At 41.3% G+C, this 19,061-nt stretch overlaps 1 protein-coding gene across 4 annotated transcripts; it reads left to right on the top strand.

The window, feature by feature from the left end:
- Positions 1 to 380: 380 nt before the first annotated feature.
- akap8l (A kinase (PRKA) anchor protein 8-like) lies at positions 381 to 11,318 on the top strand (the record flags this gene model as incomplete). Of its 4 annotated transcripts, none has more annotated exons than XM_084100838.1 (13): positions 381 to 489; positions 2,019 to 2,069; positions 2,307 to 2,535; positions 3,686 to 4,187; positions 5,528 to 5,642; positions 5,729 to 5,787; positions 5,873 to 5,906; positions 6,713 to 6,833; positions 6,909 to 7,050; positions 8,561 to 8,666; positions 9,108 to 9,238; positions 9,316 to 9,411; positions 10,480 to 11,318. In XM_084100838.1, the coding sequence occupies 13 exons, from the start codon at positions 468 to 470 to the stop codon at positions 10,870 to 10,872; spliced, it is 2,001 nt and encodes a 666-aa protein (XP_083956964.1). In that variant the 3' UTR covers positions 10,873 to 11,318. The 4 variants fall into 4 exon arrangements, with proteins under 4 accessions (XP_083956964.1, XP_083956966.1, XP_083956963.1 ...); XM_084100840.1 differs by having other exon boundaries at positions 6,713 to 6,806; XM_084100837.1 differs by lacking the exon at positions 381 to 489 and having other exon boundaries at positions 1,994 to 2,069.
- Between the last annotated feature and the right edge of the window lie 7,743 nt (positions 11,319 to 19,061).

Here is a 19,061-nt window from a genome sequence, read left to right on the forward strand (position 1 = left end):
CATGTTGAGACTACCAGTTCATATTTTTCCTTTTAATTGTTAATATTAATTTTCTATACCTACACAAATGTGTTATTTTAAGGATCACAATGATTATAACCCCAGTAAGTCAGTTCCTCGATCCATTAAAAACGGCAACAAATGTGATTAAATTATGTTGCTTTATCCAACATATTAATGAAACCATAGACATTATAAATGTATTTATTATGTCTATAAATGAAACAACTGAAGCACCTAATGCTGATTATCACCTATTTTAAACGCAACAGTTAAATCCCAGACAGTGAAATACACACTTTTGTTTTGAAATAATTAATGCTGTTTCCGGCCGCTGGAAGTCGATCATTGGTTCGTTCACACGTCAATCATGTGGCCACGCCCTCTTAGTGGGCGGAGTCTTCGCGGCCTGATACTGGCCTGACCGCCTCGCTTTCAGTCACACCTACCCTAAACACTGCAGCAGGATGGACCGAGGATATTCTTCAGGTTAGTGATTTAATCTTTATTCACTTTAAATAAGCATCTCTCTGTGTTTAATGCAATCGTTTGTATGCTGGCATCATGTATTACTCTGTATTTGAGAAACGCAGTTCGATGATTCGCTGTGTGCGTGAAATGGCGCAGGTCGAAATGAAGCGGAAAACTCGTTTTAATCATTCATACAGACCTTATTAATACGTTAGTTTCCTTTTGTGTAAGTATTTACATTTTAAAGTGTAGTTTCATCGATTGTTGTCAATGTCGACGTAAATCCCATTGTTATTGTCTGCTTGCGGAAGCGCGCACACGAACGCGCTTTTCGAAACACGAAACATTAACGTATTGTTAAATCGATCAAACTAATAATGTTTTTTTCTTGTGAGGGATTTTCTGCAGTGAAATGTTTTACACGAGGCCCGATTGCTCGAGTTCACGCGCAGCGATAAATTCTGCAGTTTAGCGCCTAAAATGGCGAATCGAAAGAGAAGACTCGCCATATTTTCTCGCTAAATAGACACTGAGTGCTGGATCGGTGAAATGGGGGCGTTTAATCGTAAAATGGCTGCCGTGTCCATTCTGCCGCTCTATTGTTCGATTATTCGGTTGATTGTTTGGATATCAGTATTAATCTACAGGATTTACAGATATTTGAGTGTACTGCCATCTTAAAAGACCTCATGCTATTGTTCTTTTGTGGCTTTAAATTCGTGTCTAGTGTACGTGCGTAAGTTCATCTCTATACGCTTTCTCTCGGGAAAACAGACGGAATTATAGTTGACATGATCATCATGTCTAAAGAGTCAGATTTACATTTCTGTCCAGTCAAATGTTATTTTGAGTGAATGTCCCGCCCCCTAATTACACTGGCCTGGCCAGTTATAAGCGTTCAAGCTAACACACTTTTACCTGATAGATATAAGAGTCTCAATCAGAGACTGGAGGAGATTGAGTATATCATGAAGATCATTTAGAGGACTCGAATATGAAACTGTAGGGTTATCAGCTTTTGGAAAGAGCGACGACATCTTAGTGTATAAATTCACGATATATCGGCCACCATATCGGTATCGGCTGATGCTCATTTTTAATGTTATCGTTATCGCCCGATAAGAGAATTTGGCCGATATATTAAAGCGATAAATAATGTATTGCTTCAGATGCGCACTGTTCAACATTAGCCTATGTTTCTGAATTGTTTGAAATATGATTGGAATCACTTCAAAAAGGAAAATACAGTAAAGTCCAACATACGTCTGTCATATCGGCTGCATACGTAATGAGATATAGGCTAGTATAAAATTGTGTGCGTAGGACATGGATTTTAATGGTGAGACTTTTGTTTTTGTAATCAGGCTCTCAAATTATAGAAATTGTGATTTAGGCTAGATTTATCGCCCAATATATTGGTTATCGGCTTCCAAATATAAATAATTATCGGTTAACGGCCTGAATGATCATATCTGTGCATCTCTAATACTTTGAGATGAGTTTGGGATGTGTGCTGTGCTTCATGTACATGTTTGTAATCTGGTCAGGATTCTCTGGATGGGGAGGATCAGGAGGAGGAGGAGGAGGATCGTCCCGAGGTGAGACACGCTTTAGTTCACATACATTAATACAGCAGAATCATGTAGGGCTGGGTATCCATTCAGATGTTCGGTTCGATTTGCATGCTCTAAATTCAATTCTCGATTCGACTCAATCTATATAAATTTAATACTAATCCTATATTTATAAAATGATGAATCGAGAAATCGATTTTTTTGCCCAGCCCTAGACTCATGTGTGTAGTGTCTTCATGATGGTGCTCTGTTCTGGCTCAGGGTCGGGCAGCTACGACATGTACGGCTATAAGGACTCGATGTCGGGGGGCAGCGGGGGGTTCGGGGGCAGCGGGGGGTACGGCTCCAGCGAGCGCATGAAGAGAGGTCTCTCAGGGGGATCTCTGCTGTCCTCCGGCGCCACCGCAGACGCCGTCATCGCCAAGATCAACCAGCGCCTGGACATGCTCACGCAGCTGGAGGGGGGCATGAAGAGCAGCACCCGGGAGAGGTACACACACACACACACACACACAACCACTCATGCATGTCTACAGATGCAGGAGTTATGCTTTTTTGCGTATTAAAATGTATGCAATACAATTTCACTCTCAAAATAATTCAGATCAGTTATTTTCTCATGTCGCACTAGTTTGTCTGATAATAATTGGTGATAATTTACTGTAAATTTGGACAAGATCCTGTCTAGATGTCGTCTTGTAGGCTAGTCAGGGTAGATGCCATATTGCGTTGGATATCGATAATTTTTATATGTTCACATAGAAAACAGCTGGTTTACATCCTAATAATATTTCAGTGTTTTTACTGTATTTTTGATTAAATAAACGCAGCCTTGGTGAGCAGAAGAGACTCTAGTTTACATCTTCCCCTCAGAAGTTTTTCTTAAAAGTTAAATGTGGCGTCTACCCTGAGGAAGTTGTTTTTAATGATTATGCTCAGTTCTTGGTGAACACACTCTTTTAAATGCCCTCCTGGCCATTTGAACACACACAAAAACCTGTTTCATGTTCAGACGGCCCTCACAGATCTAGCGTCCCAGTTAATGCTAACGACGCCCCCACAGACCCCAGAAGTCCAGAAAACAGCTGTTTTACATTGGAATAATCTTTCACTGTTTTTACAGTATTCTTGATCAAGTGAACACAGCCTTGGTGAGCAGAAGAGACTCTTGAACGCTAGTGTACATCTTAAATTGATCATAAAGTTAAATGTGGCGTCTACCCTGTGGAAGCTGTTATTTGTAATGATTTGCTGTCTACGGTAATGCTCAGTTCTTGGCTAAAACACTTATAAAGCAGTTGCCGTTCTTTTAAAATGCCCTCCTGACCATTTGAACACACAAAAACCCGTTTCATGTTCAGACGTCCAGATCTAGCGTCCCAGATAATGCTAACGACGCCCTCACAGACCCCTAGAAGTCCCTGCTATCTCACTGTTTCCACCTCGTTGCCTTATATGTCCATCTGTGCAACCAGTCATTCTGAAGCTTTTCCACAGCCTTCCCACAATGCACCTGAGAAACAAACAACGTGGCTGTGGAAGGGCTTGAGTTTATTTGTCATCTGAGAGCTCATGATGAAAATGCAGCCGATGGTCGGTCCCCCGCTTGACCTTTGCTCTGCGCCTCCCTCCCTCTGCAGGTTTGACCAATACGAGTCTTTCGACTCGCGCTCCGCCTCCCTCGGCCCCCGAGATCTCTACAGATCCGGTAGCTTTGGGTACAGCGACTCCCGGGGCGACATGATGGCCCAGCGCGGAGGCGTGGCCTTTGGGGTCATGGGCGGAGCTGGAGGGGGCGGGTCCGGCTTTGACGGATTCGGATCTGCCAAAATGCGGTCGAATCGAGACTCCGCCTTCTCGGGCTCCGGCTGGGGGGCGGGGCAAAGATCCCCGCGAAGGGGTGGAGCTTCAGGAGGGCGCGGCTACAGCCGCAGGCAGGACTCCTCCTCCTCCGGAAGTGGGCGGGGCGGAGGCCAAGGCCACTCCCCCGCGGGGCGAGGAAAGCTGCCCTCGCTGCTGGCCAACCGCATGTACCCTGACAGCGGGGCCTTCCAGTCCCAGCGCGGGCCCCAGGACTTCCGGAACTTCGGAGGGGGCCCGAGGGCCAACCGGCAGCGCGGCCGCAAGAGACCCCTGAACCGAGTAAGTACCTCCCACTCCCTGCGGGGGGGCGGGGCTGAGAGATCAGCAGAGCCAATCAAGCGCATTCATCCCACCAAACAAACAACCCCTGGAGGAGCCCCAGCCTGCCCACATTTGACCTTTGACCTCTTAGTTACACACTGGAGGATAATTGTAAAGAGTCACATGATTACAGGGCGGTGATAATGGGTGTGTTAAAGGGATAGTTCACGTTTAAAAAAGCGCTAGGTGTGTTCGACTTCGACGAGGAGTTAAAAAAACGATACGTTTTGGTTCTCGTAACAACGTAGAAGCATTTTTATCGTTGCGTCAAATGCACAACAGTAACGCTTTTTATTCAACACTTTTATATTCTGCCCTCATCCTTCCCTCGGGTCTTTTTCGACTTCGACGAGGAGTTAAAAACCGAGACATGAAGTCAGACACATTCTGCTTCTTGATGGGATTCGAGGAGGTTTGTGGTTGAAATTTTAAAAAGTAACAAATCCTTCCCTCTCGGGTCAATTTGACCCCCTTAGGAATGAATGGAATGCCAGGAATGCTTCAGTACACATAGAAAAACCCTTAAAATGCTCAAAATAGAAACTAGAAATGCTAAAACTTTACCAAAACTGATTTTATAATGTCTACATGCGTATCTGAATGCATACTGAAGGGGAACTGGCTTTAGGACCCAGCGGAACAGCTCGTTTGCTCCATATAGAGCTATAAGGCCATCTAAAATCATGAAATATCATCTTATATCATTATTTTCCACAAGAGGTCGGCAAAGACACCCAGTGTAAGATATTTGGAGCTGAATTAAAAGGCTTATGCTTGAATTTGTGTTAAGTTGAAAGTATGTGAAGAATGTGCTTAAATTACTATTTATTAATTATTTATTGATCAAATTTAGTAATTTAAAGGTAAATGAAACAAAAAATAACAATCTCATTAAAAAACAGAAAAAATATTATCAAAATGAAATAAAATAAGCTTTCTGGACAAAAAAAATGTAAGTATAATTTTAAGGCTTCGGGTCATTTTGACCCGCGAGGGAAGGATGATGTACAATAATAGTCAAAAAAGTTCAGCATGAGCCTAAACTATTATTAACTATTTAAATGCCGAATAGTCGGGATCTATATTTTTTTTTATCAGTTTGATAAATATGACGCTATACACACCAGCCGACAGCTCTTGAATTGCGCTCGCGGTTGTTCGATAGCAACAGTCACGTGGTGTCGCGTGCCAAAGTCGAACACACCTGTTGTAGATCCTCTCCTCATTGACTCACCTTCATGACTACACGCATACACATGACCTCAGATCTCATTTGCATATGTGATGATGTCAAGCAGCAGGTGAAGTCCCAGCGCGACGGACAGAAGAAGCGGAAACAGACCCTGAGCGCCACCGACGAGCCCGAGTCCAAGATGGGCAAAACCGAGACCGCGAGGGAGAGGAGGGCCACCGGTACGAGCACACCCCTGTCCCATGATGCCTTCTGATCTCCTGCTTCCTCTGTGTGTGTGTGTGTTCATAAGTGTGTTGTGTTTCAGAAGCTGCCACTGAAGAACACAGGCGGGACTCGGAGGAGGCGAGCGAAGCCGTCGCTGCTGTACGTTCACGTTTATTTCAGTGGTCTGTGAGTTATGTCATTGACTGTTCCCGAAACACAACTAACGCTTCTCTCTGCTCCTCAGGACTCCCGAGCAGAAGATGGAGGAGAGAGTGCTGGTGCGTTGGGGACTTTACCGTCTCCTGGTTTCTTCTGCTTTTATTTAATGGACTAAATATGTCAATTGAATATAAATTTCAGTGCATAAATATGTGCCAGCCCCGCAAAAATTGATTGTCCCACCTCCAGCTGTTTCTGATTGGTCCATTAACTGACATTGGTGTGCACAATCTAGTTCACGCCCATTAAAATTCTAGTTCCCAGTTGTTCCCCTTAAATCTCCTCTAATTTCAACCAAATTCCTCTAAAATTAAATTAAAGGAACACTCCACCGTTTTTTGAAATAGGGCTTATTCACCTTCTTTCCTACATTTAGATAGGTGGGCAAATGCATTTTTGTCTCAGTGCATGCATCGTTTTAGTTTGACAGGGTCGGCGCTAGCTTAGCTTAGCATAATGAATGGAATCCTTTGTTGCCAGCTAGCATGTCCTGAGTAAAAGTGATATATAAAAATAAAAAAACCCACCTAATTACTTCTTGTGGCCTGCGTATTCACAATGAGTACAAATAGCGATGCAGATTAACACTAGGCGATTTCCTAGGCAGATATGCGCCGATATTCCTAGCGCCGACCCTGTCAAACTAAAACAATGCATGCACTGAGACAAAAATACATTTGCCCACCTATCTAAATGTAGGAAAGAAGGTGAATAAGCCCTATTTCAAAAAACAGTGGAGTGTTCCTTTAAAGTTAAATGCACTGCAAATGACTTAACTTTGACTTTAAGTTGACGCTCATGGCGTGAGATGCTTAAAAAACAACGTTTGGATGTAACGTGTGTTTCTCTCTCTCTCTCTCATTAGCAACATCCAATCAGGACGAGGGAGCTCAGGCCAAGGCGAAGCAGACTCCACCCCCTGCATCAAAAATCAGGAAGAGGAGGGGCTTCTTTGAAAGGTCAGGGGTCAAAGTGTCCGCTCACAGGTCAGGTTCTTTGCTGTCCGTGTAAGGTGTGTGTTCTGGGGTGTGTGAGGCTCACGTGTGTACGCTCGTTCCCAGGGTGACGTTCGCCTGCTCCGTCTGCAAGTTTCGCTCCTTCTACAGTGAGGACATGGACGCCCACCTGGAGAGCAAGTTCCACAAGGACCACTTCAGGTTCCTGTCCAATCAGCTGTCCAAGCCCACCACCGACTTCCTGCAGGTGCGGGCGCTTGCCTTAACGGCCTCATGACGCATTAGTCTTTCAGTTCTGTTTTTTTTATCATTTTGCCAGTTAAAGGTGCATATTTAGGAGGATCTGTCGACAGAAATGCAATATCATACACATAACTATGTTTTCAGTGGTGTATAAAGACCTTACATAATGAACCGTTGTGTGTTTATTAGCTTAGAATGAGCCATTTCTCTCTACACACATTCAGTTTTTTTATCATTTCGTCTGTGTTAATGCCGACTGCATACATTTTGGCACAGGTGTGTATAGATTTTTACTATTTCACCCCTATTTCCTTTAAAAAAATCTATTTTGCACTAGAAACACAAAATAGTTCCTCTCAGGATCTTAAGGACAAAAACTTCCCCATTAAAACTGCAATTTTTAATCCCAGGCCATTTAAAGGTGCAGTGTGTAAGTTTAGCAGCATCTAGTGGTGAGGTTGTGAACTGCAGCCAACAGAAGTTACTTTGGCCGACAGGAAGTGATGTCGTCGTCTGAGACAGCAGAGAGTAGCCAGTTAAACAAAGAGGATTCTTTACAAAGATTAAGAAATTAGGTATATTTAATTATTCAGTAAAGTGATATGTTATTGTGAATATTATTGTCACCTGTTCATCATTGTGTCAGTGTTTTATTCGCTGACTTTAGCTTTAGCTTCTTATCACGAAGAACAACATAGTGAGGAAACGCGTTTGTCCGTTCAGGGCCACCGTAGAAACGTGGATGTAAGCGGACCCGCGGTGTGTGTAGAGAGACGCCTCATTCTAAGCCAATAAACACATAAAGTTCATTAAGTAAAGTCTTTATACACCACTGAAAACATAGTTATGTACATGATAATGCATTTCTGTCAACAGATCCTCCTAAATATTACACACTGCACCTTTAACTATAAAATGATGCAGTATTTCTTAATAAGCTTTCATTTTTGCTTTTATTTAAAAACTTTTCTTTTACCAGATGTTGCCATTTTCTCAGGTTTGGTCTATAAAGCAAACACTCGCTTTATTCCTGTTTTCTGCTGCTTCATATTATAGAGCCAGTTGGATAAATTATGCAGCTGTGAGTGTGTGTGTGTGTGTGTGTGTTAGTGTGGATGTCAGAGTGTGGTTTGTATGTGTGTAATAAAAAGAATGTGCTTGTAATATTTGAGCGAGAGAAACTCAATCAGTGTGTCCCAGTGGAGCTTCACTGGCTCCTAATGGGGAAACATTTAGCTAATTTCTGGAGATATCAGCCTCAGATTTAGAACACAACTTGTTTAGATTTATGGCTTTGTTTTTCTTGCAGATTCAGAGTTCAACATGTTTCATAAAATATATTTTCGTATACATTTTCTTTTTTCATATACATTTTTACTTGAACAATAATGTGCCACGGGTCTTTAAAAGTGTTATGACAGTTTTTGGACTTGGACATTTTTGTGCACTGGACCTATGTGTCACTTTTAGCGATGCACAAGGGTTATTAGTGAACCGATACTGGTGTTTTATAGGAGTATCTGAACAATAAGTTCAGGAAGACGGAGCAGCGAGTGAATCAGATGGAGAACCACAGCGCCACCATCTGTCAGGTGTTCAAAGACCAGGATCTGACGCGAGGTACGCCTAGATCTGCCGAGAAGCTCTCATGATGTCATTTCCTGTCATGTAGTTCATTACGCTGTGTGTTGAAGCGTGTGTGTTCTCAGGTTACTGATGCGTGGACACAGATTTATGCACTATTGTAACCCAGTTGTCCTTGCATGCACATTAAGGAAATTGTATTTTATTTAAGAACAATTGTTTCAAAAGTTCATGCACTTTAAAAAGTAGATGTTATTTTAAAGATGATTGATTTTGGTTTATATTGGCTTATTGCGCTCGCTTGCGCCCTCTTGTGGGCACAGGAGACAATACAGCACTGTTTTCCTCCAGTATTGCCTTTAGAATTTGAAGATAATTCAAATTTTGCTAATATTTAAGAAATAAATTCGAAGTGAGCTTGTCAGCAATTGTGCCCGCCCTGCTGGCCTGAAGCTCATGATGTCACTTCCTGTGCAGATCTGGGCATGGAGCACTTCATGAAGAAGGTGGAGGCGGCTCACTGCGCGGCGTGTGACGTGTTCATCCCCATGCAGTACATGCTGATCCAGAAACACCTCAAGTCCTCGGACCACAACTACAACCGCAAGGTACCAACCGCATCTGATCAGTGTGTGGAGCTCCTGGAGAGGTGTTGGTCTGACCCGTGTGTGTGTGTGTGTGTCAGGGCATGATGGAGCAGTCCAAGAGGGCGAGTCTGTCTGTGGCGCGCAGCATCCTCAACCACAAGGTCATCGGCAAGAAGCTGGAGAGCTACCTGAAGGTTCGTCTCATACTCGCACTCGCCAGTCATGAAGCCATATTTAGTCATTTTTTCTGTTTTTAATGATACCGCATCTTAAAATTGGTACTACGTTTGGTAGACTTAATTGGTTTAATCAGTTTATAACCATTTCCCCCTGATATTTAAGCATTTTTCCTGAAGATATTGGTTTCTACTGTTTTGTTTACTTTATTATTCCAGTCAACTTGTTGTCTCCACTCCTCAGCATATTAAACACAAACCTTCATTTTAATTTTAAGTTTTTAATTTAGATTTGTTTAATGACTTCATTGTTCTCCATTTGAGAACATTCAACTTTGTCCATTTATTTTGCCTATTGTTAAAATATTTTTTTCTGCTGCTGTTATAAAAGTAAAGAAACAAGATGATTTTATTATTATTATTATTATTATTATTATTATTTGTAAATAATTATAAAGAAATGGCAAGTTACTCAACTATTGAGTAGGGATGCACTGATAAGAAGATTTTAGTTGATACCGTTAACCGATAATTCTTTATATTTAAAAGCCGATAATCGATATATTGGCCGATAAATTTAAATCCAAATTTTTCTATAATTTTTAGAGCCTGATTACAAAAACAAGTTTCACCATTAAAAGTACTCAATTATGCTGTTCTCGTTATAACTTTATGTAGCCTATATGCCAGCACATAACTGTATTAAAGTGATTCCAATCATATTTCAAGCAATTCAAACCCATCATGTTGAACAGTGCGCATCTGAAGCGTCTCAGCTGGAGGAAATAATACATTATTTATCCGCTTTAATATATCGGCCAAATTCTCTTACCGGGCCGATATTGAGATGTATATTGGCCAATACTGATATGGTGGCCGATATATCATGCATCCCTACTATTGAGTTAAGCGTGAAATTATAGTAGTACTCCAATAACGCTCATTTTATTTACAAAATATTTTTTTACATTGTAGTGTTTGGTGAGTGTTAATTTTGCATTTTGTTCAACTGTGCTCAATACACTCGTTCAGTATGTCTGAGATATTGCTTGATTCGTTCGTTTACGAGTTTCGCTTAATTCGCAGGGCGAAAACCCGTTCAACGGTAACCAGGACGACCAGGATCCCGAGGACTCCATGGTGATGGATGTGTCCGAGGGCGATCTCACCAATGAAAGCCTGAACGAGGTCAAACAGGAAGAGGAGGAGCCTCAGGCAGAGGGGGCGGAGCCTGTAGCAGAAGCCGTGGGAAACGGGGCGGGGCATGACGAGGAAATGAAGATGGAGACGGGCGGAGCCACAGAGGAGGAGGAGGGTGTGGAGGCGGGTGAAGGAGAGGAGGAGGAGGAGGAGGAGGGAGTGGAGGGCGTGGAGGTGGGCGAGGAGGAGGCGGAGCTTGCCGTTAGCGCAGACGCAGGAGCGCTAGGAGATGCTGACGCCGCCGCCGCCGCCGCCGCCGCCGCCGCGCCCGTCGAGTAGCCGTCAACTAAACCGCTGATTAGCGTTCGTTTGGAGAGTCAGTTCTACATCCTATTCCTTTGAACTTTATATGAAAACTGACCTTGGGTCAGGGCAGATCTCCCAGAATGCACTCTGCAGCCTGAGGACCAATCAGAATTGACCAGTCGTCTTGTGTTCATCCAATCACAGGATTGCTCCGCCCCCTCTCTACGCCCGTGTCCCGTTCGGTCCGATTAGATGCACGCGTGCGTCATGTGACTATTGATGTGCTATTGAGATGATTTCAGTTTGTCACGTCTTTACACGCTGAAGTAAAACGTTTAATTTCCTTCTCTCTTTTTTCCTTTTGCTTGTTTTTTTATTTGGTTTTATGGACGTGGCCTGTAGAGATTAAATACTTTAATTTTTTCAATTTCCACTCATTGTTTTTCTCTTGTGTTGAGGAAATAAATGTCTGTAAGTCATCCGTGTGTGAGGGTGTTTTCTGAGCGAGTGTTGATGTTCTGCTCTATATATTCTGCCAGTAAAAATGCAACATTGACAGGAGTGTCTTTATCTGATATTTTGCTCTTTATTAGAAACTGCGTGTTCTAGTGGGCATACAGAGAGGCAACACATTAAGAGTGACGGCAGGGTACAAATAAAAGTGACCGATGGAAATTCAGTGTTTTTGTTATATACATATACTGTATATATGGTCAAAACATGCATTCACACACACACACACACACATGCATCAGCAAACATTTTCAGAGATCTGGTTTTGTAAGGTAAGTACAACCGCTTGCGGGAAAGTAATGAAATTTGGTGCACTGATGGAGGACAGTCTGAACTGTCACCATAGCAAATTTGGAGTCTCTAACTCAATCCCTCTAACATAAACTCAAGTTTATTTTAACTTGTGAACTATAAGGGACAGAAACAAAATTCTAAAAAACAATTTTCCTTTCTGATTCCTTGAGCTGAAGGCGATTCGACTCATTTTCCGTCACAACCATTTTACCGCCATTTTGAAGTTTCCAGAAAAACCTACGTTGGCTCAGATTATCTTCAAACCGAAAAATTATTAAAAGTATTTTGATGAACCCAACTGTTCTCAAATAACACATCAAACCAGTTTTGAAGACCGTGGCGAAAGCTGTCCCGATTCAAACGCTCCTTCAAATGCGCTCTTCGTTCGCCGTGAAATGAAGGAGCCAACAGATGCACCCTTCGCTGCCTTGCCCATCCCAGAGTTCATTGTGTACTGGTGATTACCACTTTTACCAGATTACACTTTTAAATGCAAGTATTGTGTTTCAATTTACTTGTATAATCTAATGTATGTAATGATGCAAATGAAAAAAAAATACAATAAAAGTTAAATGTTGACTTGTATGTTACCAGCAATTGTTGTGTTTAGTGGTGCTAAATAAATAAAATTGAGTTGAGTTGAGAACAACTCCCGGGACGCAGTTAGCAATAATTTATTAATATTGTGACAAGAAATTGTGTTAGTTTTATTTTCCAAATAACCAGTGGTGGAATGTAACGAGATACATTTACTTTGTATTTAAGTATAAATTCGATAAATACTTCCTGTGAGTGAATACAGTTACTAACCTCTATAATTGCATCCTTGATGGCTTTAAGTAAAGTGAAAACAGGAAGCAATTTTCTGAAAGTAAATATTAAGAAATCATGAAGCTCATCATACATTTTAAGTTGTTTATTTGTAAATGTAACTAATCAACAAACAGTTGGGAAAAAAAATCTGACATACTAGCAGAACAATGCAACAATATTTTTTAAAGTATAATTTCAAACTGCTATAAGCAATATGACGCATATGTCTGAGATGTAGATTTAACAAATCAAAATTACCATTCATGACCTCTAATGCAACTATTAGCCATTAAAGACATAATTGATAACTAACTGGAGCAGCAAACAAGTGTCTCTGGAACTATTTTATATTTGATCATTTATAAAGCAGTGTATAATGGATTATGAGCATGAGCATTTAAAAAGGAAATGTATGATAAAAAATAATATAAATCTAACTATAACTTCTTATAAAGCAGTATAGGTCTTAATGTGTATTTTTAAATATATTTATAGAATAGTAATACTTATAAGTATAAATGGAGCAATAATTGTTGAATGTAATGACTATTCTGACTTTATGTCTCACAATTGCGTGTTATAAAGTCAGAATTGCGAGATATAAACATGCAATTCTGAGGGGAAAAAAAGAATTTTGAGTTTATTTCTCACAATTGCGTCTTTATGTCATGTGCGAGATGTAAACTCGAAATTGTAAGGGGAAAAAAGTCGCAATTAGCTTTTTTATATTTCATTATGAGGCGGAAAGATTCCATACAAAAGTGGTAAGTTAATCATACTTGTATTAGTGATTTTTCAGCCTTTTTGACTATAATAATCTAAAAATGTCTTTAATTACTCATGCTTGCAGAACTCTTTGTGTTATTGGCCCCAATACTTGTTGCGCGCAGCTATATATTCTTGTTGCTTCTTTTACTTATGGATCAGTTAGTCTGCCCACTGTCTTCATGCATTTACTGATGTGAGACCTGGTTCCTGAACATCATATTATTATAATCTCTATGACTATTACACGCATAATAATAGAGTCTGGCTTTAACATGAGGTTTAGTCCAGATAAATGAAGGTTTTCAACAGCAGAGGGAGCAGGACACACAATTACGCACACACACACACACACACACACACACACACATTTACATCATTAACATGAGGTTTAGTCCAGATAAATTAAGGTTTTCAACAGCAGAGGGAGCAGGACACACACTTACGCACACACACACACACACACACATTTACATCATTAACATGAGGTTTAGTCCAGATAAATGAAGGTTTTCAACAGCAGAGGGAGCAGGACACACACTTACGCACACACACACACACACACACACACACATTTACATCATTAACATGAGGTTTAGTCCAGATAAATGAAGGTTTTCAACAGCAGAGGGAGCAGGACACACACTTACGCACACACACACACACACACACACACACACATTTACATCATTAACATGAGGTTTAGTCCAGATAAATGAAGGTTTTCAACAGCAGAGGGAGCAGGACACACAATTACGCACACACACACACACACACACACATTTACATCATTAACATGAGGTTTAGTCCAGATAAATGAAGGTTTTCAACAGCAGAGGGAGCAGGACACACAATTACGCACACACACACACACACACACACACACACATTTACATCATTAACATGAGGTTTAGTCCAGATAAATGAAGGTTTTCAACAGCAGAGGGAGCAGGACACACACACACACACACACACACATTTACATCATTAACATGAGGTTTAGTCCAGATAAATGAAGGTTTTCAACAGCAGAGGGAGCAGGACACACACTTACGCACACACACACACACACACACACATTTACATCATTAACATGAGGTTTAGTCCAGATAAATGAAGGTTTTCAACAGCAGAGGGAGCAGGACACACAATTACGCACACACACACACACACTTACGCACACACACACACACACACTTACGCACACACACACACACACACACACACACACACACATACACACATTTACATCATTAACATGAGGTTTAGTCCAGATAAATGGTTTTCAACAGCAGAGGGAGCAGGACACACACTTACGCACACACACACACACACACACACACACACACACACACACACACACACACACACACACACACACACACATTTACATCATTAACATGAGGTTTAGTCCAGATAAATGGTTTTCAACAGCAGAGGGAGCAGGACACACACTTACGCACACACACACACACACACACACACACACACACATACACACATTTACATCATTAACATGAGGTTTAGTCCAGATAAATGAAGGTTTTCAACAGCAGAGGGAGCAGGACACACACTTACGCACACACACACACACACACACACACACACACACACACACACATTTACATCATTAACATGAGGTTTAGTCCAGATAAATGAAGGTTTTCAACAGCAGAGGGAGCAGGACACACACTTACGCACACACACACACACACACACATTTACATCATTAACATGAGGTTTAGTCCAGATAAATGAAGGTTTTCAGCAGCAGAGGGAGCAGGACACACACTTACGCACACACACACACACACACACATTTACATCATTAACATGAGGTTTAGTCCAGATAAATGAAGGTTTTCAACAGCAGAGGGAGCAGGACACACACTTACGCACACACACACACACACACACATTTACATCATTAACATGAGGTTTAGTCCAGATAAATGAAGGTTTTCAACAGCAGAGGGAGCAGGACACACACTTACGCACACACACACACACACACACACACACATTTACATCATTAACATGAGGTTTAGTCCAGATAAATGAAGGTTTTCAACAGCAGAGGGAGCAGGACACACACTTACGCACACACACACACACACACACACATTTACATCATTAACATGAGGTTTAGTCCAGATAAATGAAGGTTTTCAACAGCAGAGGGAGCAGGACACACACTTACGCACACACACACACACACACACACACATTTACATCATTAACATGAGGTTTAGTCCAGATAAATGAAGGTTTTCAGCAGCAGAGGGAGCAGGACACACACTTACGCACACACACACACACACACACACACACACACACACATTTACATCACACACATTTACATCATTAACATGAGGTTTAGTCCAGATAAATGAAGGTTTTCAGCAGCAGAGGGAGCAGGACACACACTTACGCACACACACACACACACACACACACACACACACACACATTTACATCACCCACGCCACACACAAACACACACACACACATTTACATCATTAACATGAGGTTTAGTCCAGATAAATGAAGGTTTTCAACAGCAGAGGGAGCAGGACACACACTTACGCACACACACACACACACACACACACACTTACATCACACACATTTACATCATTAACATGAGGTTTAGTCCAGATAAATGAAGGTTTTCAGCAGCAGAGGGAGCAGGACACACACTTACGCACACACACACACACACACACACACACACACACATTTACATCACACACATTTACATCATTAACATGAGGTTTAGTCCAGATAAATGAAGGTTTTCAGCAGCAGAGGGAGCAGGACACACACTTATGCACACACACACACACACACACACACACACATTTACATCACACACACACACACACATTTACATCACCCACGCCACACACAAACACACCAGTGTTAATTTTGGCAGCCATTTTTGATTTAGTCTTAGTTTTCATCTTGAGACGAAAATACTTATTGGTCTTAGTCACATTTTAGTCATTTTGTCTTTCATAGTTTTAGTCTAGTTTTAGTTGACGAAAAGTCATTGCGTTTTTTGTCAACTTTTAGTCAAACTGCAGTTACCGACATTAATTTTGGTAGCTATTTATATGTAGTCTTTAGACAAAAAAATGTCCTAATTTTTTATCTCTAGGCCAATTCAATTAAGCTTATGAGAAATGTAAATTAAGGTAACAGGCTGTATTGACATTGCACTCTTTAGCAGTAGCACTTGTGCAATTCTACATACCCCTTTTCGTTCAGTGGTTTTTAGAGTGCCCTACCCCCTGGTACCCCCTCTCTTCCACTTAGACTGCAGTCACACTTTTTCCATTAAGGGACAATATTTTTTTATATATATATTTTTAAATTAAACAATGTTCAATAAATATGCAATGATGGTAAAAACTTAGTGATACCGGTACTTTTAAAATATTAAATTAAAGCCAGTAGTAAGTCACTGTCTTTATGAGTGAGTCATGGAGTCATTCATTCAGTAAGGAAGCAAGCTGCTATTTTTATGAACGGGTCAGGAATCTCACGATTCATTCTAAGCCACAGAATCGTTCACGAATCACCGCTGTGTGCTGCAGTTCTGCTGTGGCTTTCGTTGCAAAATAGAGCAATACGCCTATGACAATATACTGTTTTAAATGTAGTAAATAATTTAATGTTACCCTTCTGTTTGTTGAACTGTTGTATAAAATCAATGTCTCATTTGAAATCGTGTGGATATTCAGGAAACATTGCATTCTTGCTCGTATAATATGATCGACATTAAAAACTCTGGATATCAGCCTATATTTTGATCGCAGATTTAGTAGCACAGATAGCGCAAACGGCTCGTGACAGAACACAGACCGACTGAAAGACACTTTAATTTAAGTAGAAAATGTCAAATGAAGATCGCTAAACTCCAGCTTACTTGTCTGTGTTGTTTTCAGATCATCCGCGCTTCTTCAGCAGTGTAGAGAGCGCGCGCGCATGGTTGCCAGATACTATTGAAAAGACCGGGTAGAAAACGTGCTCTTTTAACAGAAAAGCTCTGTCTGGGGATTTAATTATTAAAATCTGGCAACCGTAAGCATGAACGCTCGTAAAAACAGTCAATGTGTTGTCGTCTCCTTTATTTGACACAAACAAGTGGTTTTGGTTAAGTTTAAAAATGTTTAAACACATTTCAGTCTCGTCTTTTTTCGTCAACGATATTGCATGTGTTGATATAGTCACAGTTATCGTTTAATGACGTGGGTGTCGTCTCTCATCGTCTTGTCTTAGTCAGGGGAAAAAAGGTCGTCAACGAACATTTTTCGTCATAGTTTTCGTTAACGAAATTAACACTGAAACACACACACACACACACACACACACACACACACACATACATTTACATCACCCACGCCACACACACACACAGACACAGACACACACACACACACACATTTACATAATTAACATGAGGTTTAGTCCAGATAAATGAAGGTTTTCAGCAGCAGAGGGAGCAGGACACACACTTACGCACACACACACACACACATATTTACATCACACACACACACACACACACACACACACACACACACATTTACATCACACACATTTACATCATTAACATGAGGTTTAGTCCAGATAAATGAAGGTTTTCAGCAGCAGAGGGAGCAGGACACACACTTACGCACACACACACACACACACATTTACATCACACACACACACACACACACACACACACACACACACACACACACACACACACATTTACATCACACACACACACACACACACATTTACATCACACACATTTACATCATTAACATGAGGTTTAGTCCAGATAAATGAAGGTTTTCAGCAGCAGAGGGAGCAGGACACACACTTATGCACACACACACACACACACACACACACACATTTACATCACACACACACACACATTTACATCATTTAGTCCAGATAAATGAAGGTTTTCAGCAGCAGAGGGAGCAGGACACACACTTACGCACACACACACACACACACACACACACACACACACATTTACATCACCCACGCCACACACAAACACACACACACACACACACACACATTTACATCATTAACATGAGGTTTAGTCCAGATAAATGAAGGTTTTCAGCAGCAGAGGGAGCAGGACACACACTTACGCACACACACACACACACACATTTACATCACCCAAGCCACACACAAACACACACACACACACACATTTACATCATTAACATGAGGTTTAGTCCAGATAAATTAAGGTTTTCAGCAGCAGAGGGAGCAGGACACACATTTACGCACACACAAACACATATATTTACATCACACACACACACACACACACACACACACACACATTTACGCACACACACACACACACACACACACTGACACACGTACATTTACATCACACACACATTTACATCACACACACACACACACATTTACTTTACATCACACACACACACACACACATTCACACACACACACACACACACACACACACAGACCATGCGATTACCGGTGTGTGTGTGTGTGAATGTGTCTCATTTACATCGATGAGGATCAACAGTTTTTGCATGTGTGTGCGTGTTAACACGATTGGTTGTTTTCAGGATGTTTTGAATGTGTCAGTGTTACTTACAGTACATTCTTTAGTGTGTGTGTGTGTGTGTGTCTCTGACACGGAGTGAATGACATCATTTCTCGTGGGTAGAAGTGCTCACAGATCCAAAAACAACGTGTGTGTGGGAGTATGTGAGTGTGTTTGTGTGGGAGTGTGTGTGTGTGTGGGTGGGGTGATATTTCACCAGCCTCAAATCTGTACC

Source organism: Abramis brama (genome assembly GCF_963993115.1).
Source record: "Abramis brama genome assembly, chromosome: 2".
Taxonomy (NCBI): Eukaryota; Metazoa; Chordata; class Actinopteri; order Cypriniformes; family Leuciscidae; genus Abramis; species Abramis brama.